Genomic DNA, 25,987 nt, shown 5'->3' with positions numbered 1-25,987 from the left:
TGCTGCATACGAGTATATATAAATCTCTATTTGTTCAATCGCAAATTCATGAGCGAAATATGTGCATTCGCCTTTAGTATAATAGTTGCTTGATTTTAAGAGTTAAAGCTAGGGACTTAGTCTAAGCACATTTCAAGGGTATAACAATTTGGCCAACATAGAAATAAATTTATGTATATGTATTTATGTATTATGTGTTTTTATCGCACATACGCCCTGTGAGCCTTAATTGCCTTTCTAATACAATTAGCCATATTTATTGGTAATTGAACTTAGCTCTAAATTGCTGTTACATGTACATAAATGTGTGTAAGCTATTTAAAAATTATTTTAATAAAATATGAGTAGTTTATTAAATTTAAAAAAAAGTTATATACAAAATATATATAAATCATTTATAGTTGAATTTAGCCTTTAAATTTGTATTTTTACTTTTTTCCCACAAGTACTTTGTGTGTGTGTGTGTATGTGTGTGTTTGTGGACCTGTAAATTTCATAAATTCGAAATTCCACTGAAATTAGCACCCGCCCACCAAATAGGCCATTTACCTGTATATTTATTTCAGCTCGCTTTTGCACAGTCTACAAAAATGAAAACCTTATGCAGCTATATATATATATATATATATATATATATATATATATATATATATATATATATATATATATATATATATATATATATATATATCTGTACATGTATAAATGTTAATATATTTTCGTTTTTTTTTTCTTCATTTAGCGTCGCGTTTATTTATTTATTTATTTCAGTTTCTTTTGAGAGCTTAGTGGAATTTGCGCATGTAACAAGTTGTTGTTAATTGAAGCGCAAACAGGGCGAGAAAACAAATGAAAATGCGAATTAGCAGACCCAACCGAGCCGCACCAATGGCAAAAATGGTCATAACACAAAATGGCCGAGAGCCAAGCTAAATAAAATCACAACAACAATTAAGGTAATAAAGCTTGAATACCCTGGAATATATAAAGATATGTAAGCTCCGATAGTTTCTGGCATAGACATTTAGAGTAAAATTTAAAGAAAACTATTGAAATAGTTCAAAATTTATGAATTATTTTTATTTTATTATTTTTCCCTTAAAAGAAAACAAAAAAGTTTTTAACAACAATTTTATTATCACAGAGGGAGCAAGTTAAACAGTTAAACAGAAAGCAAATACTTTCATAGATGTAGGTTTGAAGAGCTTCAATAGGTTGGTAGAGATTGCTACAAAAGGAATCTCATTCAAATGTCATTCTTGAAGAATCGTTCAATATTTTCATCCAGAAAATTCACTTCTAAGCTTCTTAAAATTTTTAGGAAATAAATACCTAAAATAAAAAAAGTATACTAAATTATATTATAAATTTTATTATATGTTATATTATATATTACGCTGCCCTCTCTGGCTGGTGTGTACAGCCGGTTAATTTCAAAAATAAAAGCTCATGCAATTTGTTTGTAGATTTGCGCACAATTTAGAAAGTTAAAAGCCGTGCGCAAATTGGGCAAAAATGTTCGCTAAGCCAAATTAACACATTTCCGGGCACTTGTTTGTTTATTCACATAATTTATGCAGAATATTTATTTAAATGATTTCCGGAGAGTTCGGTGATTTCACAATAATTAAACAACATTTGCGGAGTTGCAAGATTTGCAGCTTATTTTAAAAACCGTTGCTTATATCAAGTAATTAGAAAGCGCTAAATCTCGATTAAAATGCGGCACGATCTAACAAATGTTTTGTTTGGATTCATTTATGCCCGGACAACGAGCCTGTGGCTGTGTGTGTATACATGTTGTGTATGTGTGCGTGTTTGCTTTTGTGTAAATGTTATTAAAACTAATGACGTTTATGGAAAACTTTTGCCGGGCTCTCGGTTAGCAGCCCGGCGCAGCCAGTTTTGGCCTGGTCATGCAACGGGTCGTATGCGTAATGAAATTTTGTTTATCTTGTGTTTTTTGTAACTGAATTAATGGCCGCAGCCGAGGGTGGCATAGAACTTTTTTAAATTCACTTAAATTCGCTGCGAGTTTAATTCGCTCATTATGCTGACCAGCAGCTTAGGCAGGTCACCTGGCCCGGAGCTAGAGAAACAGAAAACAGAGAACAAAAAACAGCAAATTGGAATTGGAGAAGATCCGCCTAATGGTCATTGAGCTGGCTTGGAGGAGGACATTGTACGTCCTCCTTGACCCACAAATAGCAAGGCATGAAATTTTCAATGAAATGAGCAGAGCAGAGAGTTGAAAGAAGCTGCGTGTCAAGTCGTCTTCGAGGACAATGACTGCGCGCTGGGATGCTTTTGATAATGCTACAATCCGGCCTTTCTCTCTCACTGTCTCTCTTCTTCTTTTGTCCACCCTATCTGTCTGGTTTTGCCTTTCTATAGCATTTTCACGGCAGCCAAGTGGGAAATGTCAGGCACTCAAGCAGCAGCAACTTATCTGCGGCAAAAACATTTGAATAAAATATAAGGCGAGAAAAGTTAAATGTAATGTAAAAGCCACAGCAGCAGCGACGTCGTCTTGGTACCAGTCAAATTGAAAATTTGGCTTAGCTTAGCTATACGCTTAGCAAGGATACTGATGACAATGTAATCAATCTGAAAAAGACTGTATAAAAAATATTTTTTGTTATTAAAAAAATCTTAACATAAAAATTGTAAAAAAATATTTTTAATTAAATTATTTAAAATCTATATAAATATTACGTATTATTATTATTTATTTTATAATATTACGTATTAGATATGCTCTCTGCATGTTTTGACAAAATAATAAAATATTTAAACATAAGCATTGCGATTTCAACTGAGAGTATAAACCATTCGTTGATATTTTATGTGCCCGCTGTGCTGGTCAAAACACAGTCCAGCATCCAGATGGATGTATATATATATATATATATAACTATATATATATATATATATATATATATATATATATATATATATATATATATATATATATATATATATATATATATATAACTGAAAAGAGAAACGGCTATTATGTGGCAAACGAGAAAATGTTGGGGACTTGCAAATTTCTGGAAATTTAAATTTCGGTTCAAATTTAGGCAGCTGGCCAAATGATATTTAATGTGCTCGCGGACCCTATTCGGAGCTCATTATGTAATAATGAGTGAAAAATGTGTAGCGAAGTTACGTAATTGCGTGTAATACAGCCAGCAAAATGCTTTTGATAATCAAAGTAATATTTGAGCGAAAATGTTGCATACTCTCGGGCGCACAAATTAAAATTTCTAGAGTGAACGTATTTCACATTTAAAGAGGGTCGAAAACAGAAAAGAAATATAATCAAATGCTATAAAATATGAGATTATACTTTTTCAAGTCAAGTGAAAGTGAAATTTCAAGGAAAGTGAAATTCGGTATAATTTTGGAGAAATTCTTGAATATTAAATAGATAAAAGCGTCGATGAGCATGCTGCAAGTGCCTTAGGGCAGGGCGATTGGCAGCTTAGTCAACTTACGAGTGTCATCCATCAGCATCAGTCAGCGTCAAAGCATCCAAATTTAGCCATGCACCCACATCATAAAACAGAGTCTGTGGCCATGGCTCAAATTGATATTATTTATCAATAATTTTTTTTATCATGCGGCAAATGCCACAAAATGACAAAATTTGCGCTGCGGTCGGCCAACAATGTGCCACGAGCATGCAAAGTAAATAAAGTGAAGCTGAAATATGTTTTCAACTATTTTTTCCCTCTTTTGAATTACTTTTTGTGGGCTTCAAGCGATTCGGTTTTAACATATTTTTAAATAAATTTTATGTTATTATTGAGTTGACAAGTGTTCAACGTTTTCAAGCTTCAATTCAAATTGGATGCGAAGGGAATCAATAAAACGTTTTATTTATTGTGGAACTTTTATGCACATTTCTGGTGAAAATTGATGGTAAACTATAAGTGACGAATGACATAAGTAAACGCACCATAGATTGATGCGTGTTTTCTGCGAACATGTAGGTAGTTGGTCCAGAGATGTTTTCTTTAAACCTTCTTTTGAGTGGTATCCTGATGTTGAAGGGGGATTTCCTTTTCCATTTTGCAGCGCATTGAATTATGTTTCTGATAGGTTTGTTTTGAAGTCATTTATAATGTCCAGAAAAAAGCCCATGGCGTTTTTTTTTTGACTTTTCTGTAGATATTAATTTCGAGAAGCAAATCTACTTGTTTTAATAGTTAAAGTGACTTGTTAAATTTGTTTTTTCATGTTAACTTTCAATCGATGGCGAGAACATTATGTTTATGTTTAAATAGTATTTTGGGGCATGTTGCAAACTTGTGTTGGGCAAAAAATATTTCAATGTTTGGCCCAGTTTTGTAAAAGCTTAACAATATGTGACAGTTGGCAGCTTGTGAGTAACGAATAAAGAAAATGAATGCAAAAGCTAAACTAAATATAGTTTTGACAAATTTATGTTAGTTAGAAGCAGTTGACTAAAATCCTTTCTTAAGTGCTTTTAAATGACATAAAAGAATTTGTATATTTTTAAAGAACATATCTATATAAAGGTCATATATAAAGTAATATCAACATAGCATACACATTTAAAGTTTAAAGTAGCGAAAGTATTTGGATCCTCATCATTTTTCTCATTAACTCATTTAATGCTACGCTTCTTTTGGCTTGCATAAAAATTGCGCCTTAATCAAGGTGAATGCATATGAGTTTATCAGAACTATGATTATTATTTCACGGGCAGGTGGTAATTTTAATGAGTGCGTGCTAATTAAAAAGTTTACCTCACTGCCGGAAATTACATAATGATTAATGCACGCATACGTTGAGGAAGCATGGAGAAGCCGGAAAAATCATATTTTCAATTTTCAGTTCGGACTATGGACGTGTGTGTGAATGATGTTACTTTTGACCCCAGGTGCCAGCTGTACAAACAGCTCTGAAATGTCAAACTAATTAGTGCAGCATACAAATTATTTGTAATTAATAATGACAAGGGATTAAATGAGATAATGGGAAGCGCTAAAGGCTATATAATAATAAAATGCAGTCAATAAATTAAATCTCAATAAATAAAATACTACGAAATGTTAAATAACCGTGAACAATCTTTTCTTAATTAAAGGTGCAAAATTATACCTGCGCTGGCACCTTTATCAGCTCTGATTACGATTCTTTCCTTTCTTTGTGCATTTGCAGTTTGCAAGCGACGTCCCCACAGACATTTTGCAGCTGCTCTGCCAGCTTGTTTTCAATTATCTGGCAACTAAGCTAAGGCACGCACAACTCTGTGGGCGGGGGCGTGACTCTGTGTGTGTGTGCTCATCAATGAACATTGAGTAACTTTTGACTGTAATGGCTGGGGTTAACTTGTCCTGCAACTGTTGCCAACCAGCTTAGAAGGAACTCAACTCTGAGGCACGTTTGCATTTGACTGTCAATAGTGACAGTAAAAGCACACTATAAGATACCCTATAGCATATATGACACATTCTTAGCTGATATAGGTGGTATATTGTCAACATTTATTATTTATTTAAGAAGTGAATTGTAAGGTTTTATGTGCTAATTGTTTTGCAAGTTAAAGCTGCAACATATCTACCCTTCAACGCAACCGATTGCTGGGTATGCAAATTGCTTACATGACAATGTTGACATTTGAGGCAGAGGTGTAGCAGCACGAAGGAAACGGGCCACAGCTTGTAGGAAACACAGTTACGCAGTTAGTAGGTTAACAAAACAGGCTTTAATCAGATTCACCATGTCAATGAAACAAAATCGACTCTGAGACCCGTAAGGCCTACCAAAGATTGACTGAAGGGTTGTTAGCAACAGCTGCTTAAGCGTAGTCCTCGACTGCATTACTTTTTGTTATCTAGCTTCCTCCACGCCGTCTGCTCAGTCGCTTATTCATTTGTCTTCATTGTGAATGGTTTGAATTGTGAATTTTGCTGACACATTCATCATTCCTATAATATTCTCATTTATAAACACAACACTCTGCGGTTTTGCTTTGACTTGAGGCCATTGTCAAGAGTCAGCTACATTTTTAATTAACTCGTTCTATCTTAAGGCGACATAAATTTAATGAAAACGTAAATTAATTACTTTTCATATTTCACCATGAAGATAAGTTTGTCAGATTGAATGGTTAATTGCGTAGTTAAGTTTATTTTGATGAATTTAAAAATATTTAAAAATTTTTTCTGTTGTAGCCAACTATAAGGATAGTAAAATAATATACGATTTTGTTTAAATATAAATGCGTATTAGAATAATTAATTAATTTTTAGAATATTTTTGTTATAGGTTATGATTATAAAAATACTTATAAGACATTATTTCCATTTGTTTTGCAGACTAACTGAAGTCTGTATTTTTTAGAGTTATATAAATTCAAATTATATTCAAGTACAACAATTTATATTTAATGTAAATTAAGTGAATTTTATTGGATAGATGATGTTAAGACATTAATGCTTAAATATAATTCTGATTGTGTGTGAACACCCAAGCAGTAGGAGCAATCAGTGAAAGCTTGTGGATTAACTCATTCAAAGTAAAAAATAAAAAAAATCTTGTCATTCAACAATAAATTGGCCTCATCATCACGAACGCCATGAAAAGAGAGAGCTGGACGATAAGTTTGACGAACAGAGCCATTATTTCGATAACAATTTGAACAATTTGCAAGCGCTGCGCTTTTGTAAATCTATCCATAATAAAAAGTTAAACCAACCTCAATAAAAAGCAACTATTAACTGTTAAATGAGTTGTCAAATCAATCAGGGCTGCCAACTCACAGTTGTGAACCTCAAAAAACTCTTCTTTAGCTTACATATATTTCTGTAACTTTTACGGCTTTTAGCCTCCGATACCACATTTATTTCGTATACAAGAGGAAACTATTTACTAAAGTAAAGTTGAAATTGTTATGCAAGAAAATCAAATGTTGAGTTACTCCAGACAAGCGCCGGCAACAAGAAGCCCACAACTTTGCGTCAAGTTAAATTGAAGCTCAGCTTATTAAATTGCTGCACAATGCATATTTAATGCACTCTTTCACGGTCTTTAAAATAGTTCTTAACACCTTTTCATATTGCACGCCAGGCAGGTGTTAAGTGTATGCCTCAAGTTGGTGCATTCTTAACGTAGTTTATTTTTACTTTTCATTTTCTATTATACTACTTTTTCACTCTCTCTGCTTCTACTGTTTACGTTCTGCTTTTGTCTCTTTTTTTGTGTGTGTGCGAGACACCTTGAGCGCTTAATTAGCTAATGGCTGTCGACATCACCTGGCAACAGCACGTGGCTTAGACTGCAGGCCAATTTGGGCAGCAAATTGCCCTGATTGGCATGCAGCACGTCAGCGGGCCTTTGCCAGTTGAGCCGACTACTTTTTTAATGCACTTCACTTGCATTTTAAAACTGAAATATTTTCCGCTCCATCTACTCTCATCTACGAGCTGCCTGTCACGCACGGTTTTTGCCTGTTTGTGCGGGTTTTTATATGCTTTCCACGCCCGTGGCAGCTCCGACAATGGCAGTTTTCACTGGCTGTGAACCCACTTGCTTTCTGTCAGACGAGAGTTGATATGCAGACAAAAATCTGTTAAAGTATTTAAGAGCTTGAACGAATTCTCAGCATCAAAACAGTCAAGCGTTTGTCTGTTGTATATTCGGCAAACTGAATGAAACGAAAATCAGTTAAGCATATTCGACATATGAATTTGTATTTTAGATAAGGATTCAAAAAGTGTTTTCTCTGAGTGCGGAAACGTGCAATAAAAAAGCTCACAATCTTTACAAATATTGTGTTGAATGGCATATAAAAGTGCTGTCTAACTTGGCGAACAAAAGAGGGCAAGCTCCTTTGTGATTATACCTGTAGCCTCCAGACCTTCGGCTGTGACAAGAACTAGGCAGCGTCTTCGGGCAGCCTGGGGCTGAGGCCAACATCTGTTGGCCAAACGACAACACAACACAATGGATAAAAAATTTAATGGCTTATGTAAATTTGCATTTGAATTGCTTTCTGAAAGCGGCTTTTGATGCGTGGTCGCATAAACAATTCGCTGTCTGGTTGTCCGCTGGCGGCTCTTTTGGTTTTATGTAAATGGTAAATGGTCGCGTGGCCAACAGTGCGTATGATGTACGCATAAAATGTTTGCTTTTACGAGTGCCGTAATAAAATCATATCAAAAATTTAATGTCCTAGCAATGTGCTGCCACGCAGCCGGACTGGCCCGTCCGGTTGGTTACTCGCCGTAGATTTTATGCGCCTGCATTTATCAAATTGTCAAATGAGCTGTCCGCATCATGACACTCGCTTGGACACTATGGTTGCATATGGTTGATGAATACGAGGGCTCTCTGGCGGCGTAGCGGGGCAGACGACTGGTGCGTTTTGCATGGCAGCTGAATGGGACTTTACACGCATCAATCAAAACGGATGTCGCCAGTGCCTTTGTGCAATCAGGAAATGAATTACGTGAAATGAATGCCAGTCCTCTGGTGCCCCGGCAAATTACAAAAGCTTCCCGCCCACTCAATCCTGCCTGAAAGCGGATGCTTGCTTAAATTTCGAAACAGCAAATTTGTTTACATACATAAATATTCGTTTTATAAATACGAAGCCAGCACAATGGCAAAATATGTTGCTTATTTTTCTTCCGGTTGTTTAAGCTTAACCTTCGTCCAGTTGACAATAACAGGATACAAGATATCCAAGAAATGTTTTCTTTTTTATTTTCATACAAAACGAGGCGATAATTAAAAATATTTATGAGTTCTGTTGTGCCATTTGTTTATTTGTTTGTCTACCTCGAAATTCTGTCGAACGCACGAATTAACAATTAAAATATAAAACAAGTAGGAGACTGCTCAACTTTCAGATGACCTGTTAACCCAAGCATATGACTTTAGTATTTGAAATACATATTCTTTCGGGCCGAGATTCGGGTCGGGAAGGACGAGGCATTAGGGATCCAAAATATACAGAATCTACGTATTATTATTAGAGGAACCCTCCTTTATGGCATTGAAACTTTTTATCCATATTCAGAAAATGGAATGAGTTATCAAAAAATATGATAAATAGAGGAAAAGATATTTTAAGTTTCAAGTCTCTAGCTTTTGTGGCTAATGAGATGTCAGCGTTTATACGGATGAACAGGCATTCAGGCGGGCATGACTAAATCGACACAGCTTGTTGTCTTGATCTAGAATATTGGGTCTGTCACACCTCCTTCTTGTAGCATACATGTTCACTAAGATATTTTACGATGAATTCTCATTTCAGGGTATACAAAAAAGTATGAATGTTGCCTGCGGTTGTTAACGGTCTACAAACAGTTAAATGTAATCAAAAATCAATATTTTTATGGTTTTGCATGATTAAATGTATAGTTATATTCTTGAAAGAGGTAATTTAAGTGTAACTTGAAAACTGTCAAATTGTTAGTGCTCTTTTACAACTTGGCTAAATATTAGTTGACGAATGTTAACTAAACGAGTGACGAGTAAGTGTTGCAAATAGCAAGAGTTTCTCTCTTCAGTAGCATTGCTGCTTCAGCTTCGTCAATGCCCCAATTTTTCGTTAAGACAAATTTAAAAATATACATTTTTAAGAAAAATTCTAAATATTGTTGTTTGTGTCTGCAGCAAATATGCTAAAGTTTTCATCTTAATATATTGAATTTTGTTTTGTTATTAGAAATAAATATATTTTGTTTCCGAAAGTTTGCTCAACTTTCAACCATGAAAGCTTTTTGTTTGCTTCTTCTCATACTTACCTTTCGAACTTACCTATTTTGTCGCACATTTAAATTTTCTTTTATATTTGGACAGGGGGCGTAAAGGAAAATAAATTTGTGTGTTTTTCTTTGCATAGGGAAATAGCCTCAAGTGGCAGAAAGTTTTCACGACGATTGTCGCAGTCCTGCCACAGCCAGCTGTTGCCCCTCCGATAACTTTATGAAGTCAATCAAGTTTTTAATGAAGGTACCGTTGTCTCACAGTTCGTTCCGTTGAATAATTTACCAAATGTCCGTAGGGGACACGGCCAGTCTCTTTATTATCTTCCTCTGCTGCTTGTTCTTGGTGATTGCATCTTGCTTTTGTGTATTGATTTAGGCGGGGACACTTCGCAAACGGACTTCAATTTAAATAACATTTTGAAGCATTTTTAATTTCCTCTTAATTGCTGCGAATTTTCAAGTAGTCTATGCATATTAAACACGGTCCGGGTCTTACAATATACACATATTTATTTGGGGTATTTAAAAATACAGGTTTCTTTCATTTGTCTATATATTTCTTCTCATGCACATACGTATTCGCACATAAATACTTTCAGTTTGGTTGATACATATGCATTTTATGATATGAATTCAATTTTTTTGAGGGAGGTTTGGGAGAGTGTTTTTTTTAAGTTTTCTGTTTTTCTTTGACACTCGCATACACACAACTAGTTCGATATATATATATATATATATTTATGTATATACATATGCTTATGTTTGTTTTAAGACCATTTGCTATGGGTCTGCAGTTAAACTCTAAAATATAATACCATATGCCGCAGCGCAAAGAATTTTTTTGACTTGTTTTCGAATTTCAGCCGCTGAGGTTGCGTGCCACATTTGCCATTGTTCACGAGCTTTGTTTGTCAGCTGGTTTAATTTATTTTCATTATGGGCCACACTCGCTCGCTGTACTCTCGGCCATTTCCGGTGCGCCGTTTATCCAGCTTTTTGTCCTTACAATTGACGCCGCACAATGCCAGCTCCCAAAGGCTTTGCCTTTGACTGCAATACAACAAAAGAAATTCATTTTGGTTTTAAGGTTACATTTTTCTTCTTCTTCTTTTTTTTCGCAAGTTCACAAGTGGAGAATTCGAGGCGATAATGTTTTAAATTGAATGAGCATGAACGTAATTTATGTAATTTATATGCAGCAATATTTTATCTTTTTCTTAAAGAAATTAAGTGAAGTGAAAATCATTATAAAAATATAAGTGATGAAAAATTCACATTTCATTGAATGCATTTGCCAAACGTGCTTAATAAAAATTGAAGTAAAATGTTAAATTTAAAAAATTATAGATGATTATCTGCTTTAAGTATTTTTAGATATATAAAACTTAATATGGAAATAGAAATAAAAATTTAATTTGGAAATAGAAATCAACCTTAATTTTCAAGTAAAGCTAATTCAGATATATATTCAACACACACAATTATAAAAAGTTCTAAACGAAGAAATTTTCATTTAATTTTTAGCTAAACTTTTAAAGTTAGAAATATAGCGTATACGCACCATCACACACACTTTTTTTAGCGACGGCAACAGCTGCGCGGCTCATCAGCGAGCTGCAGCTGTTGCTGTAGAGTGTTTACAACAACCGTTCGAGGTCCTCGCTCTCCGCATCACTGATGTAGGAGTCGGTGTCCGTAAAGTAGTCATCATCGCAGCGATTGCGGCGACAGCAAACGCGTCGTCCCATTTCATCGTCGCTCCAATGCTCGAACTCCTCCTTATGATGCTCCAGCAACATCAGGGATGGGAACAAACTGTCGCAGCCACTGCAGCTGTAACGAGAGTTTGACATTGCGATTGGTTGGCTTTAGCTGAAAAAGCAGGTAAAGCCATTGATTACCCAAAGTGTCGCTTCTTCTGCTGATGCGAGGCCAGCTGCCGATGACAATGGAAGGATCGGTCACACACATTGCAGGTAAGCGATTCATCTGTAAGCGAACAGAAACCCGCATCATTCGTCTAATTTCTACAGGGAGTGACATTTACTTTTTCTCTGCTTTTGTGCCAACTCACCGTAATCATCGTCATCGTCGGCCATGGCCAGTGCGTGAAGGCGGCTTATTGTGCTTTCGTTAATCTGCTTGGGCATGGCCGCTGCTGACAGGTCCTTTGATGATTTGCCTTTAGCCTGGCATAGGCCCAGCTCGCATAATGCGCTCTCCACCACAAAGTTGCCCTGGCAATCGGCGTTCGTACATGCCAATAGCTGCATGCCCTTCTCATTGCCATTGGCCTCGTCTTGGCCGTTGATATTGTTGCTGTTCGTGTTCTGGTTGTGGTTGGCATTGTTGCCGTTGCTGTTATTGATGTTGCTGCTGTTGCTGCTGCTAGCGGCGCCAGGTGCCAGCATTTCAAAGTCATCTAGCTCATCGAATGGATCATCGATTTTATGGCCCAGAGACACGGCATCGTCCGCCTCGGCACTCAGCCTGCCGTAAGCCTTACGTGGCGGCCGCTTCACGTATTTGTCTGCAACAATAACAGCAAGGACACCAAACATTTAATTAGCCCCATCAATTTGTGCACAATATTTCGGTGACTCTCTGCTCACAACCCGACCGCCGCCTGCCGCCCGCCCCTTTCACAGCTATCTGTGGCACATATGCGACTTGTCAGCTGCTGCTGGCTCGGCGAAAACTTTCTTTTCGCCCCATCGAAATTATAAATTGGTTTTTTATTTCTTTGCGCTGCAGCTGACAATTTATGCGCGTCTTTGTGTTGCCCTCGGCCTTTGTTTCGATCTCTGCCTCAGCTTAGCTCCGGTTTTTGTTTGCCATCTTATGTCCTGCACAAAAGTTTTGCCGGTTGTCCTCGAGCCGTGAAGTGATAAAATGAGATTTATTGAGCGGGTGTGTATGCTGGCTGAGCCTTGCCATAAATAGTAGCGACCTATAAATTCTCTAAAGGTTTTTATTTATGAACCTATTTATGGTGGTACCTTTCGGCTGCGAAGCGCTCATTAACGAATCGACCAGCGAACCTAAATGACTATCAGGTTAGCCAGGCGTATACGCAATGCGCAATACCAAGAGCTTGCATCGGATTTCAGCTTGAATACATAAATATTTTGTATGTTGCCAAAACAGTTCTTCCCATGAATATTCAATTCGTTCATGTACCACAACGAGTTTGTTCCAATGCAGCAGTAGAACATCGAGAGTCGAACAATTAATTCAACGTTAAGACAATCAGTTTGTATGAAAAAAGAAAGAGACGCCAATGAGCTGGAATTGTATAGCCAAATTTAAATTAGCTTTGAATAGAACATGAATATTTAACAATGATTTCCTAGAGCTAAAACGTGAGCATTGAGCAATACCATATCTTTCATAATAGAATTCCATTGAATTCAACATTTTTTAAAGATGAGAAAGAAATCTGATTATTTTTTTTTTTAAAACAAATTACACTCAATATATTTGCATTGGTGATTGGGCTTGTACTGGATATGCATTTGATAGATCATCTAATTCGAAGCAGCTTAAAGAGTGAAGAGATTGAGTCAATCAAGGCCCAATTTGAGTTGATGTAAAAAGTAAAATGTCAAAAGGTTATTCCAAGAATTTTGCTGTGCTGGTAAAGCACAATGAAATAAATAAAGGCGAGCATGAATATTAAAAAGCGAGACAAGTAAACACTAACGTACACACGCAGACACACACACACACACACACACACATACATACAGCAGGTGCTGTAAGCTGGGGGCAAATGCGAAAATTGTTTGTGGAGCTGTGAAAGCACGCGTTCGTCCATGAAGCCAAATAAAACTCATTTTTATTGCTGGCATATATATATTTATATATGTATATATGGGTGTGTGTAAGTGTGTATGTGAGCAGCGCGCTAAAAAGTATGCAACAACAAGTTTTGTGCCCAAGCATTTAACGCCAAGCAGTTGCGTGTGTGTGCGACTGCTGCCGCTGGCCTTTTGCTATGCGCAGATTGAAATTTATGACACAAACAACTGCAAAAAGAGAGAGAGGGAGAAAGATAGAGGGGGTAAGTGTGAAACGACAACAACGCGCAAATAGTTGGCCTTTAAGTTTCGCACGCGCCAGCGCCTGCTTCGACTCATATGCAATCTAAGACCGAATCAAAGATTAAGTTATTTTCGCGTGTGTGCAAAAAAAGCAGAAAATTCGCATTACAACACAAATTATTACAAATGATGCGCCGGCGGCTGACAGCTTGTTGGAGTTGCCAACATAAATCATAGCCCAAACATGGCCTGGCCTCGCCTGTCTTGGCAACATTAATACGCCCCGATAAACGCCCAATCATTTGCCAGATTGTATAAAATATACGTTTAATATAGCAACAAATTGTACAAAACTGCACTAAATGAGGTCTTTCGATTTGTAGCTACCCTAGGAATTTTACACAATTTATTCAATTTAGATAATAGTCCATTACATAGTTTTCTCTTTCATCAAGTTTACACTTAGATGTCTTAAAATAATTACAATTATATAATAACTAGAATATACTAATGAAGCAAATACGAATCATAATCATAAGTATAATATTGACAATAATAATAATAATAATCATAGAAATAGTAATCATATCCATAATTGTTACTACTAGATTGATCATTATTGGCTGCGAGCTGTATCAAAAAATTAGTCGCAACATAGTTTATGTTTGTTGTAGCCTCCCTTCAGGCCATTATGAGCCGTCTAGGCCAACATTCTGAGACACTAATGGTGTCTGCAGTCAAACTTTGGAAAATTAGCAGCCATTGAAAGCAAAAAGTCAAGCGTGGCCTTCAAAAATTTGGCAAGTTTTTTGCGCGTGCAGCGCAACTAATTGGCACGTATATATACACACCCACACACGCATGTAAAATGGCGTAACTGTGCGTATAATTGCTTTTGTTGTTAAACAATTGCCCTAAATTGAATGCAGTGCGCATATGTCTGCACAAATGGGAATATTGCGGGCATTATTATCAATGACAAATGGCTGTCATAATTATCGGTTAATGCCGCTGACATATGTTGACCAGCATTTGCATAATAAATGGCCTGTGTGCGCGTGTGTGTGTGTGTATGTGGGAGTGAGTGTGTGTTAAACATATGTTGTTCATTTAACAAAATGGCTGATAATCAAATTTACTTTTTTTCCTGCTGCTGCTCATAAAATATTGTCAGCCCATTACGAATTCAATTACTATAAACAATATATGGCAATATTTTATTGTTGTTTACAATTTAACTGCATTTTAGGTGGAATAAGAAACAATGTTATTTTAAGTACATTGTCAATTTACAATTTATTTACAAATATTTTTGCATCTGCTAATTAGCATTTAAAGGCTTAATCAGCCTGGCAATTCAATGGAATTTTTCAAGTATATGTATGAGTTAAATTAATTCATTTGTTTTATCTTTGGTAAATTAAAACAATTATTGGAATATTATCTATTTATGGAATGCTTGCGAAATATTTGCCTTTAATCTGCATTAAAATTGCATCATTAATATGCAAAAGATATTTCTACTGAATCAAAGGCCGAATGTGAACTGAGGAAATAATTAAATATTTATTCTGTAAAATTAAAAAATATATAATTCATGCAAAAGAGGCTGAAATAAATTTAATATTATTTGGCTTAATATGATATGAATTTCAAATATTCTTTTTATTATATAAAAACAGTTTTACTTTAACTATTTAATGTGAACTTCAATTATATAAAATTTAATTAAAAGTGAGATTTATATATAAAAACTAATCTTGAAATGAATAGTCTTCTATATAAATGGCATTCCATTATTAATCTTGGTTTTTCTGTTCATTTCTTTTCATATGTAATTGTTGGCAACGAGAACTTGTCTATTTATCTGGAGTTTCCGTTTCGGTCTTCCTTTTGCTGCTCGCTTTATCACGAGTTTTATGCTAGGCGTTGAAGCCAGCGCGAGGCTTAGCGCTTAGACAAAAGCATCAGGGGACAACGCCTGAAGTGTTTGTTTCGACAGTCATATCCGAGGCACGTTTACGACACCCACTCATACTCCACACACACACACACACACAAAGCCGCGCAGACATATGTATGTGCAAGTAAACCCATAAGGAGAAGCTTATTATTAAGAGAGGCTTGTGGCTCGTATTTGCTTTGCTTCAATGGGCTCGCATTTTTCCATTGGCCATCGCTGGCTCTGGCCATATGCTAGATGATTTTGTGCAAACAATAGGTACAAGTGTGTACTTAAGTATAATACACACACACATACATATGCTTGCCTGTATTATGTTGTTCTCAAATCATTTTGCGCATTTTAATTAACTTGCTTTGCTACGTGCGAAGTTTTATGAATTTCAGCTAAAGATTTTTCATTTTGGCATTTCAAGTGAAAGCTTGGGGATTGTTCAAAATTCTTTGCTTTTTAGAATTTTATTTTTATAAAGATTGCATACATGTTGAGAATTAAATTATAAATTAAAATAATTGATTCGTTTTTTCTTTTTTAATTTTAATATTTAAAAAGTAGAGCCAGGGGAACTAAAGCTGTTATATTAAGCTGAGTTGCTGAAAGTATTTAGAGAACTTTAATTTATTGGGATATCATATTGTTTCCTGGGTGCTCATCCTAGAGCTGGACTATAAATTTCATTATTTATTATTAGCCGAAAATAGAGTTCGTAGTTTGAAAAATAGATTTTATATGAAAGTATTTTTATTTAATATACGAAATACCAAATACACATTAAATTGCACAAAAACTTATTGCCCCGAAGACTATTAAATATCAATGCAACTTTTATGCGATTGTATAACTGGCGAAAAGTTATATGAAATACGTGCTATGGCTGTGCGATAAGCTATACAAATATTTCAGAAAGTTTTTCCTAAAACTTTCACAGCACACACACGAATACTTTAACAAAGCTTTTACCTGATTGTGAGTTAAAGATTTTAATACTTTCAATGCTGCACGTTAAAAAACAGTTCATTTCAGCTGTAGAAACTAATTTATTCAGCTTGTTTTAATGCACAGAACACGCAGTGAGCTAATGGAGATTCGAGAAGCTCTTGAGTAATTTAGCAATCACTTTGTCTCAGTTTCTTGTCTAGCTTAGCGCCTTGATTACAGAGCGGAGCGCTGAGTGTCTGAGTCATGTCACACTAATTAGGCAGTCCAATCAATTAGTGCCTGGTGTCGAAATCTAAAAATATAATTGCCACCTGGACTGTGCAACTTACCCTGGGTGCTGTTGCTGTGGTTGCCATTGCCGCCGGCGCCTCCATTGCCGTTGCCCTTGCTGAAGCTGCAATTGTTGTTCAGGGAGTTGAAGAAATTGGCGGCGCCAGTGCGCCGTAAGATCCAAAACATGTTGCAAGTTGTCGATGTGACTGATGTTGCTGACGCTGTTGCTTTGATATGTTACACCAAAAAAGTATGCTACGAACTAAGCGCAATGCAGCGACGGCATTTCGAAAGCGTCTGCTGATAAGCGCGTATGAATTGCGAGACAGAAGCTGAGCGCGACAGAGAGGGAGAGAGAGCAGCCGACGTGTTCGAGACCAGAATATTAAGAAGCGTTGCCCCAAAGTTCGCTGCTGGCAGCTGTTCCGTGGCGTCGCGTCGTCTGCAGCTAACTGACTGCCACTGGCATTGGCGCTGTCGTTTTATACTATCCAACGGGCAAGAGCGTAGGAACTAAGAGAGCGCCGAGCCGAGAGAGCAAGCGAGCCTTTTGCTTACGTTTAACGCCATGTACGTAACGTAAGGCAAGGCGTTACGTTGTTGACTGCTCATTTGCTGGCTTTGGCGAAGTGTATGCTAAATGCTGAACTTGACCTTCGTCAACAATTGTGGACCCAAAATATTTTGTTGCACTCAATTGTTTTGCTTTCCATCTTTGGCTTTAAGTCACGTAAATGATGTAAGACGATGTTAAGAATTTGAGGCTTAATGTGTGTACGTCGTGTTGGCCATCAATCTGGAACCCGGAAGACGGCGGCCTTTCAACGGGCTGCACGCACAATGCGCGCATGCCACGCCCCGTGTCTCGTAAAACTTAACCGCCTGCCGCACATGCAGCACGACAAAGTTTAGCGTTTACATGAACATTTGCCATGCGGTTCAAGTGCGGAGACACAGGTTCATGCCCCGCAAACTGTCGCCTCTGGCTGCGCGCTGAACACTAGCGACTTTAGTGCCACAGGACGCGCAACAAAGCAATGGCAGGACTTACGCTCTAATAACTTTTACTTGTACTTAGAACGATGCGATTCTGCTTGTATTGCCACACCCAAATACACCCAACTGCAACTTGATATGGCGAATGATGTATAGCAGCGGGTTTAAATGATATGTTTGCCCTGAATAAGCGGCGCTTGCTCCACACTTGTACTCAAATTTCAAGCTGCGATAGCCGTGAATTCTGATTTTAGTTACTATTTTACGTTTTTTAAATTTAATAAAAAATTCTTTTTCAATTTTATTAAAATTTTTTGTATATTTTTTAAATTTAAACAGAATTTATTATGTTTTATTATTCGGTTTAAGTTGACATGTTAGAAGCAATGGCTTAAAAAGTTCTTATATTTCGACTTGCCACGCCCAAATATGTAGTTCATATTAATTATAGACTTATCAGTAGAGCAAGTAAGGTGTTTTAGAAAAACGTGGCGATTTTAGCTCAAGATAAACTTTCTTGATTTGGCATGCCTCGGAGAGACCAACAGTTACTGCTTTAACTGCAACATATTTGGCTGAACGGTTTTTTATTTAAATAGGAACATTCTTCATGCAAACAAACATCAATAACTTATGTCTATTGCATGGGAGGGTCGTTAATTCCATGTTCATACATCAAAATTAGTAATTGAAAAGCCGAAGTTAGTTCTCTGCTGTAAATGAAAAGCAAAAAGGCCATTTTACATATCCTACAGACTCATTTCAGTGCATGGAGAAGTGGATTAATAACTTGTTTAAGATTTAGCTCATAAATTTTACTGCTCTTTAGCTAATGTGCATAATACCTCTATGCCACGTGGAAATTATGCTGATTCAATTTAACTGGCTTTAGTTACTGTTTGTAAGCCAGAGCCATAAGCCCCAATTACGCTAAATAGCACAAACCATTTGAATGTTAGCAAGAGTATTTGATATTATTGTTCATGCATGCAGCTGCAGTTGATTGTAGATTATATAATTGACATGCAGCCTGCAGTATGGTCCTACCCATTGTCCAATACAAATAAATTTGGGCACCAGCACAGCAGCAAATGCAGCATTAAATATGCATTGATGTATGAATTAACAATTCATCTGACACAAATTGCGAACGCAAAAGTTTTGGCCATTGGCGGCATGAAATATTCATTTAATGCGTGCCAAAGTCAAAGAGACGAGCGAATTGTTATCCATATCAAATGTCGATTGAGCCGTGTCTCGAAATGTTGTCGCATGAATTATGCATTTCCCTGGGTCCTCGCATGTTCTATTCAAATAAAACTACATCCGAAAGCTGGCACTTTTGGTAATTAGACAACTTGACAGGTCAGCTTGAAGGCAACTACAGAGCTCAAATAATGCATTTCATTTGCAGCCAAAGCACAACTCGAAACTGACATGCTAAAGTGAACTTTCATGCAACCTAATTAGCACTTGATCTGACGAAAGTTAAAGATTTACTTTTAGCATGTCCTTCAAGTGATTGTCTGATGACGGACAACTTATCGTTCAAAATATACGAATAAAAAAGACACTAAGCTGTATTGGAATTATGTCTGTTTAGCCCTCGATTTTTGTAATTGATATTCAAACACAAAATAAAATGCAATGCCGCAGCTGAACTTGCAACGTAATGGCGCCTAATAGCTGTGCAAACAACGATTGCAGAGCTCTGAAATGGATAGCTCATATGAATACTGAAGCAGTTTGGAATTTACAGCAATGAGGTGTGTTGGCTTCTGTTTATGGTTTTGCTGCATTCTGGCCGTCGGCATTGGCCAAATATTGCCTGCAGTGGAGACCGAAGATGAGAAAACTATAATTTTCGCGGTTATTTCTGAGCTGAATCGAGATCTTCAAATCGCCAATTATGTCACGTTCCTTGGAATCCAGAGTCCCCAGAATGCAACCACAAGCGCTACCTCCTTACAACAATCTCTAATGGAAAGCTTTAACGGATCTGTGCTTGTTGCTGGACCCGGAATTGGAAAACTTGATAATATTATCAATAAAAGAAATGTTGCTATTGTGTTTTTCAACGGAACTGATGATCCGATACTGGCCGAAGTGCACAGTTCGTTGGAGAACCTAAGGACCATGTGGATTATTTTCGTGTACAAATCAAATGGAAATTTATGGAACAAGTCTGAGTTCACAGAAATATTTTTCAATTGGTGCTACAATTACCATTTTAATAACGTGATGTTGATCCTAAGGAGCAACGATGAGTACGAGATCTGGACAACAACAGTGTCACCACTTAAGTTTTCTGTAAGCTCAATTAGACAAGCAATTTACATTAAAAAATGTAAACGCAGTGAAGTGAGAAGTCCCAGGTCTTTGGTAGCTCTTTACCAAAGCCTGCCGGATGCATTTGTGGTAAGTTTTCGTGGCAAGTTCAACGAAAATGATTTTGGGTATTTACAATTGCAGTACAATTCTTCGAGCGGCGTCCGTCTGGGCGGCGGAATTGGCATCCTATTGAATTCATTTATGGAGTCTCTGAAAGGGTCTATAGGTATTTCGGAAATGTCGCTTGACAAATATATGAAAAGAATTTCGCTTCGCAATACGAAAGATAGACACTTTGACATTGGTGCTAATATGATATCCAACTTCACTGAGTCCCTGCACAGCCCAGTGTGGATGGTGACACAATTGTGCCTTGTGTTGCCCAACGAACGTCGGACTTTCATTAAGTATTTTAGTGACATTTATGACACTAAGTTAACGCTGATTTGTTTCATGGTATTTTATACTCTTTTGAATGCTGTGGTCATGTGGATTATCAATCCGCGGGTAACGCTGGCTCGAATCTTTTTCAATAGTTTAAGACTCACTGTTGGACAATGCCTAACCGGCAAAGCTTTTCGACGGCTGAGCTTGCCTGAAAAGTATATAGAGATTTCTACGCAGATCTTTAGTGTTTTAATTATGAATATTATAATAGGCGCCGTGACAACAGCTCTCATTACGGGCTTGCGAAAGCCAAGGATTGTGGACACCGAAACCTTTTTGGAAAGTGGCCTTCATGTTATGGTCTTTCCCTACCAACTGGAGGACGAGTTTGACTTTTTACCGCAAGAGATTAAAAAACGTTTTCTCGTTGTGGACAAGAAGGAAAGAGATCGGCACATGTACGCCCTGAACGACAGCTACGCGTATATCACGGTGACACACAAGTGGATGATATTGGAGTATATTCAAAGTCGCCTGCGTCAACCTAAGCTACGGCTGGCCACTGACAAGCTGTGCAGCGCTCAACGTTATATCAAGCTTTATGTGTGCAGCGGCATGTGCTACTCCAAAGCTCTCAAACATTTTACGCTTAAGGTACATGAGTTTGGACTAACTTCCAAGTTGATGCACCAGGGATTGCGCCAGGCAGAGGAAGCTGGATTTGTAACTAAGGCACCTTATGATCCAGTTACCAGTATCGCGTTACCTCTTAAGTTTTATCAACTAGCCTTTGAACAATACGGCTTGTGCTTACTACTCAGTCTAGTCTCATTTTTGCTCGAATGCCTAATCGTATATTTGAGAAATCCTAATACTGTATTCATGACTTAAACATCCTGATGTTAGCTTAAGTATCATACATTTATAACTTATATATTCTTGCCACATTTTGGCACTTCAATAAATCGAGCACTGTTTCAGCACTTTAATGAAATTCTGTATTTCTTGGTTGACTTAATAGTGTTTCTACTCCAGCGAGAACTTTGCCCTTTTAACAATTTTGAACACCCTGAACCCATTGAAAATGGCATTTCAGGGTATATTAGTTTTGTGAAAATTTATGTAATGGCAGAAGGATGCGTGGCACACACCACATTCTTGATAAGGATGTCTGTACGTCCTTCCCACCTTCTGTCCGTCCGTCTGCATGTCTATCCTTACGTCTGTCCGTCCGTCCTTCAGTCCGTCTTTCCGTCCGTTCTTCTATCTATCTGTCCGTCCTTCTATCCATCTGTCCGTCCGCCCTTCTATTCGTCTGTTTGTCCGTCCGCTTGTCTGTCCGTCATTCCGTCCGATTGTCAGTTCTTCCATCAGTCCGTCCATTTACCCCTTTGAATTCAGCCACAAAGTACAGAGTCCCGACTAGATAACACCTCCTTCTTTATATTTAGCTAATTTACGGAGTCAGCCAGGACAAACTCTTTTATATACACTGATGCAGCTAACCCTGGAGGAGACAATATATTTCTAAATAGTTGGATTTTTGATACGCTGGCTGATTTTAAAGCATAATACGTACATTATAATGGCACACGAATGGCATAATATTACTTGTTTATTTAGCTCGAATGTTTGAAGTATAAAAGTTGGTGCTGAATAAAATTTTATGAACAGTGTCACCAGGTTGAAGCACCAGCGTAATGGTGCTTAATAACTATGCAAACAAGCACTGCACAGCTTTCGACGGGGTAGCCCAACAGGAAAGTGAAGCAGTCGAGAATTTACAACCATGAGGTGTGCAAGCCTGTACCTGTGGTGTTACAGCATTCTGGTCCTGGTAGATGGCCAAATGCTGCCCGTAGTGCATAATGAAGACGATAATGGGATACTTATTTCACTTATTTACGAGCTAGATCAATTTTCGAAATTCAATAACTTTATCACATACTTTAGAGACCAGCAACAGCACCTAGGATCCATACAGCAATCTCTAATTGATACATTTTATCGGCCGATGATGGTAGGCGGTCCCGAAATCGGAAAAATTACAATCGCTTATGACTGGAATTTAATGTTGGTCCTTTTTAATGGCATTAATGATCCTTTGCTCGACTCGGTGGCAAACTCGGTTGCTAACAATACCAATATAAAATTGATCTTTGTGTATGAGGTAAGGGATAACTTGCTACCCGGAAGGTCTTTCATGGAACACTTCTTCAAATGGTGCTGTGAAAAACAAATGATTCATTCACTTCTATTTTTTAAGTACGACAAAACTTATGAGATATGGGTATATGTCATGAAACCAAAAATAGCCCTATACAGAACTACCATTGAATATCTTAGAAAAACACCTAAGGAGACTTTTCGTACAGTCATCGATATGAAAAAGGCCGTATCTTTTGTTGTCTTTTATAATCGCTTACCTGATGCATTTTACGTAAGTACGCATTGGGCTTGTTAAACATACTCTAAAATGATAATCCAATAATCTAATTTGTAGTACAAAACACACGATGGCCATGTGCAACTTGGTGGCTTGGCTGGGATTATGTTGAACGAGCTAATGCGCTATATAAACGGGGCAATGGATTTGTCGCTGTTATCCCACGAAGAGTACCAAAAAGTAATTGGCAAAGGCTATGTCGGTGATCGACCTATTGAAATAGGCGCGAACTTGGAATCGCACCAATTGATGGATCCACATTTTCCAAATTTAATGACAACTCAAATATGCTTGGTACTACCCTATGAACGAAAGCTTTCGTTGCGCGACTATGTATTGTCTTTTGACCATGAATACTCCTTGCTTTCATTCGGGATTTTCTGCTTCATCGTGTATATTGTAATCAAGCGCATGGCAAATCCGCGACAGCCGTTGACTCTGCAGATCTATGGAATTGTGAAGCTCTTAATCGGACAAGCTCTAAGTAATCGTCTGTTCGGCAGCCTGAGTTTACCAGAAAAGATCTTGGAGGTGTCCACGCAGATCTATAATGTGGTAATAGTTAGTCTCTTCGCCAGTGTCCTAGCAACAGCTCTTATCACTGGACTGCGAAAGCCTGATATTGTGGACGATGAATCATTTTTGGACAGTGGACTTCGTATCATGGTATATTCAGAGCAACTGGACAGTCTATTCGAGCATATTCCTGAAAGCCTCAGGGATCGCGTGGACCTGGTAGATCTTCATTTATGGGTAGATCATACTCACAACCTTAACGATAGCTATGCTTATGTAATGACGTCGCATCAATGGGAAGTAACAAACTTTCGGCAGCGACGTCTTGTACTTCCCAAGCTGCGACTGGCCCCAGAGAAGTTGTGTGGCGTGCCACACTATCTGAGGTTTCATGTACGCTCGGACCTATACTACTTACAAGTTATGAATCACTTTTTATCGCAGATGCATGAAGCGGGTTTCACTGACAAGTGGATGGAACAAGGACTGTGTCAGGCTAAGCAAATCGGGCTAATGACAGAGGCATCTTATGAACCACCTGCCCCTTTTCCGTTGCCTCTTGGGTTTTTCATCAAATCGCTGAAGTTATATGCGTATGGCCTATTGCTCAGCCTAGTCGCGTTGTTGGTGGAGTGTATCTACTTTTGGCGAACCAATAATCGCAACGATGTAATCATAGTATAAGCAGCAATCATAGTATAAGCTGTAATCATAGTATAATTAAGCGGCTAAGATATTCTTATACATACATAATCATTTTTTGTAACACTTTAATAAATAACGCACACTCTGCACCTTAAGCTGGCTCTCGTATGATGTGGCTTTACTTTAAGAACCATCCAGAAACCAGAAGTATCTATTGGTCTATTTGGCTACATCTGTTAGGGCTTGTCGATAATGCAAAAGCTGCATCTGTTACAGGCAGGATACCCGCACGGGTCCGTACTAACTTATTTTCCAAATTGTTAATGATGATTACATTAATTGAGCTGCTCTTTTACCGCAACACACGACTTTCTTTCCTTTTTATTTATGCTTTTTTTTACTAAGTAAGCAGCTGGTTTTTTCTTTCTTTGCTTATCTAAAAACATTAATAAGAATGACACGGTAAATCGGATTGCGCTATATATGCAGTTGCTGCTGCAACGTAACGGTGGTTAATAACTATAAGGATTATAGCGCTTTTAAATTGAAATAGTAAATCAGTCGGTAATTTGCAGTCATGAGGTGTGCAAGCTTCAGTCTTTGGTGCTGCTGCATTCTGGCACTTGCGAATACTCAACTGAAGCCCGTGGCGGAAACAGAAGAAGACAATGACATACTAATTCTGATCATTACCGAACTCTATCGACTTACGCAGGCTAAAAACTTTATCACGTACTTTGCACACCAGCAACAGAACATGGGATCGCTACAGCAATCTTTAATGGAAACATTTCACCGTCCGGTGATTGTGGCTGGACCTGAAATTGGGAAGCTTTACAGAGTCATTAATGAGAAAAATTTGTTATTGGTTTTCTTTGACGGCACTCATGATCTCTTACTCAAAAGGGTTGACCAATCGCTGACAAACATCAAGGATATAACTACCCTATTTGTGCACAAGATCAAGAATAATTTGTTACCTGAAAATTTCGTGGAAGTTTTCTTAACTTGGTGTTTGGAAAGAACCATTTCTAATACTTTACTTTTTCTAAAGCTCAATAACACTTTCGAAATCTGGACATACCAACTCAATACAGATATAAAGATAAATAGAGTTACTCTTGAAAACTTAAAGGAATTTCGTACAGACGATAATCGTAAAATTGGTGATTCGGGACAATGTCGATTCTTAGTTGCCTTTTCCACGCGATTAACTGACGCTTTTCTGGTAAGTCTGATCGATCTCATCTACTATCAAAAAGAAAACAGTTCTTCACATTTGCAGTATAAAACACCTGATGGCCATGTGACCTTAGGCGGTCAGGTTGGACTTATGCTAGAAGAGCTAATGAATTATATGAACGGGAGAATGGATTTTTTGGCTCTGTCATTTGATAAATATCATAAATTTATCAAAGGACGCGCTGCAGATGATCGGGATATTAATATTTTCGCCAATCTTGAACCATATCCGTCTATGGATCCACATTTTCCATTTTTAATGACAACACGGATCTGCCTGATTCTGCCTTCTAAGCGAATGGTTTCTTTACGGCACTATTTGTCGTATATCGACAGGAATGAATCATTGCTTCTATTCATGGGATTTTATTTCATTGTGAACACTCTGATCAAATGCATTTGCAACCCGCGACGGTCATTAATTGAGCTGCTCTTTATGAATTTCCGGCTCGTA

The 25,987-nt window shown here is 37.4% G+C and overlaps 1 protein-coding gene across 1 annotated transcript; it reads right to left on the bottom strand.

Annotated features, from left to right (window-relative positions):
* Positions 1-10,273: 10,273 nt before the first annotated feature.
* LOC111597852 (putative uncharacterized protein DDB_G0287457) lies at positions 10,274-17,470 on the bottom strand. Its single transcript, XM_023312763.2, has 5 exons — positions 17,027-17,470; positions 11,827-12,282; positions 11,654-11,741; positions 11,314-11,585; positions 10,274-10,802 (listed from the first exon to the last, which is right to left on the bottom strand). Exons 1-4 carry the CDS (start codon positions 17,154-17,156, stop codon positions 11,390-11,392), a joined length of 870 nt encoding a protein of 289 aa, XP_023168531.2. The 5' UTR covers positions 17,157-17,470; the 3' UTR covers positions 10,274-10,802; positions 11,314-11,389.
* Between the last annotated feature and the right edge of the window lie 8,517 nt (positions 17,471-25,987).

The sequence above is a fragment of the Drosophila hydei genome, unplaced genomic scaffold, assembly GCF_003285905.1.
Source record: "Drosophila hydei strain 15085-1641.00,03,60 unplaced genomic scaffold, DhydRS2 tig00008119-arrow-pilon, whole genome shotgun sequence".
Taxonomy (NCBI): Eukaryota; Metazoa; Arthropoda; class Insecta; order Diptera; family Drosophilidae; genus Drosophila; species Drosophila hydei.
The sequence above is the reverse complement of the archived record's forward strand: the minus strand, read 5'-3'. Positions and strand labels throughout refer to the sequence as shown.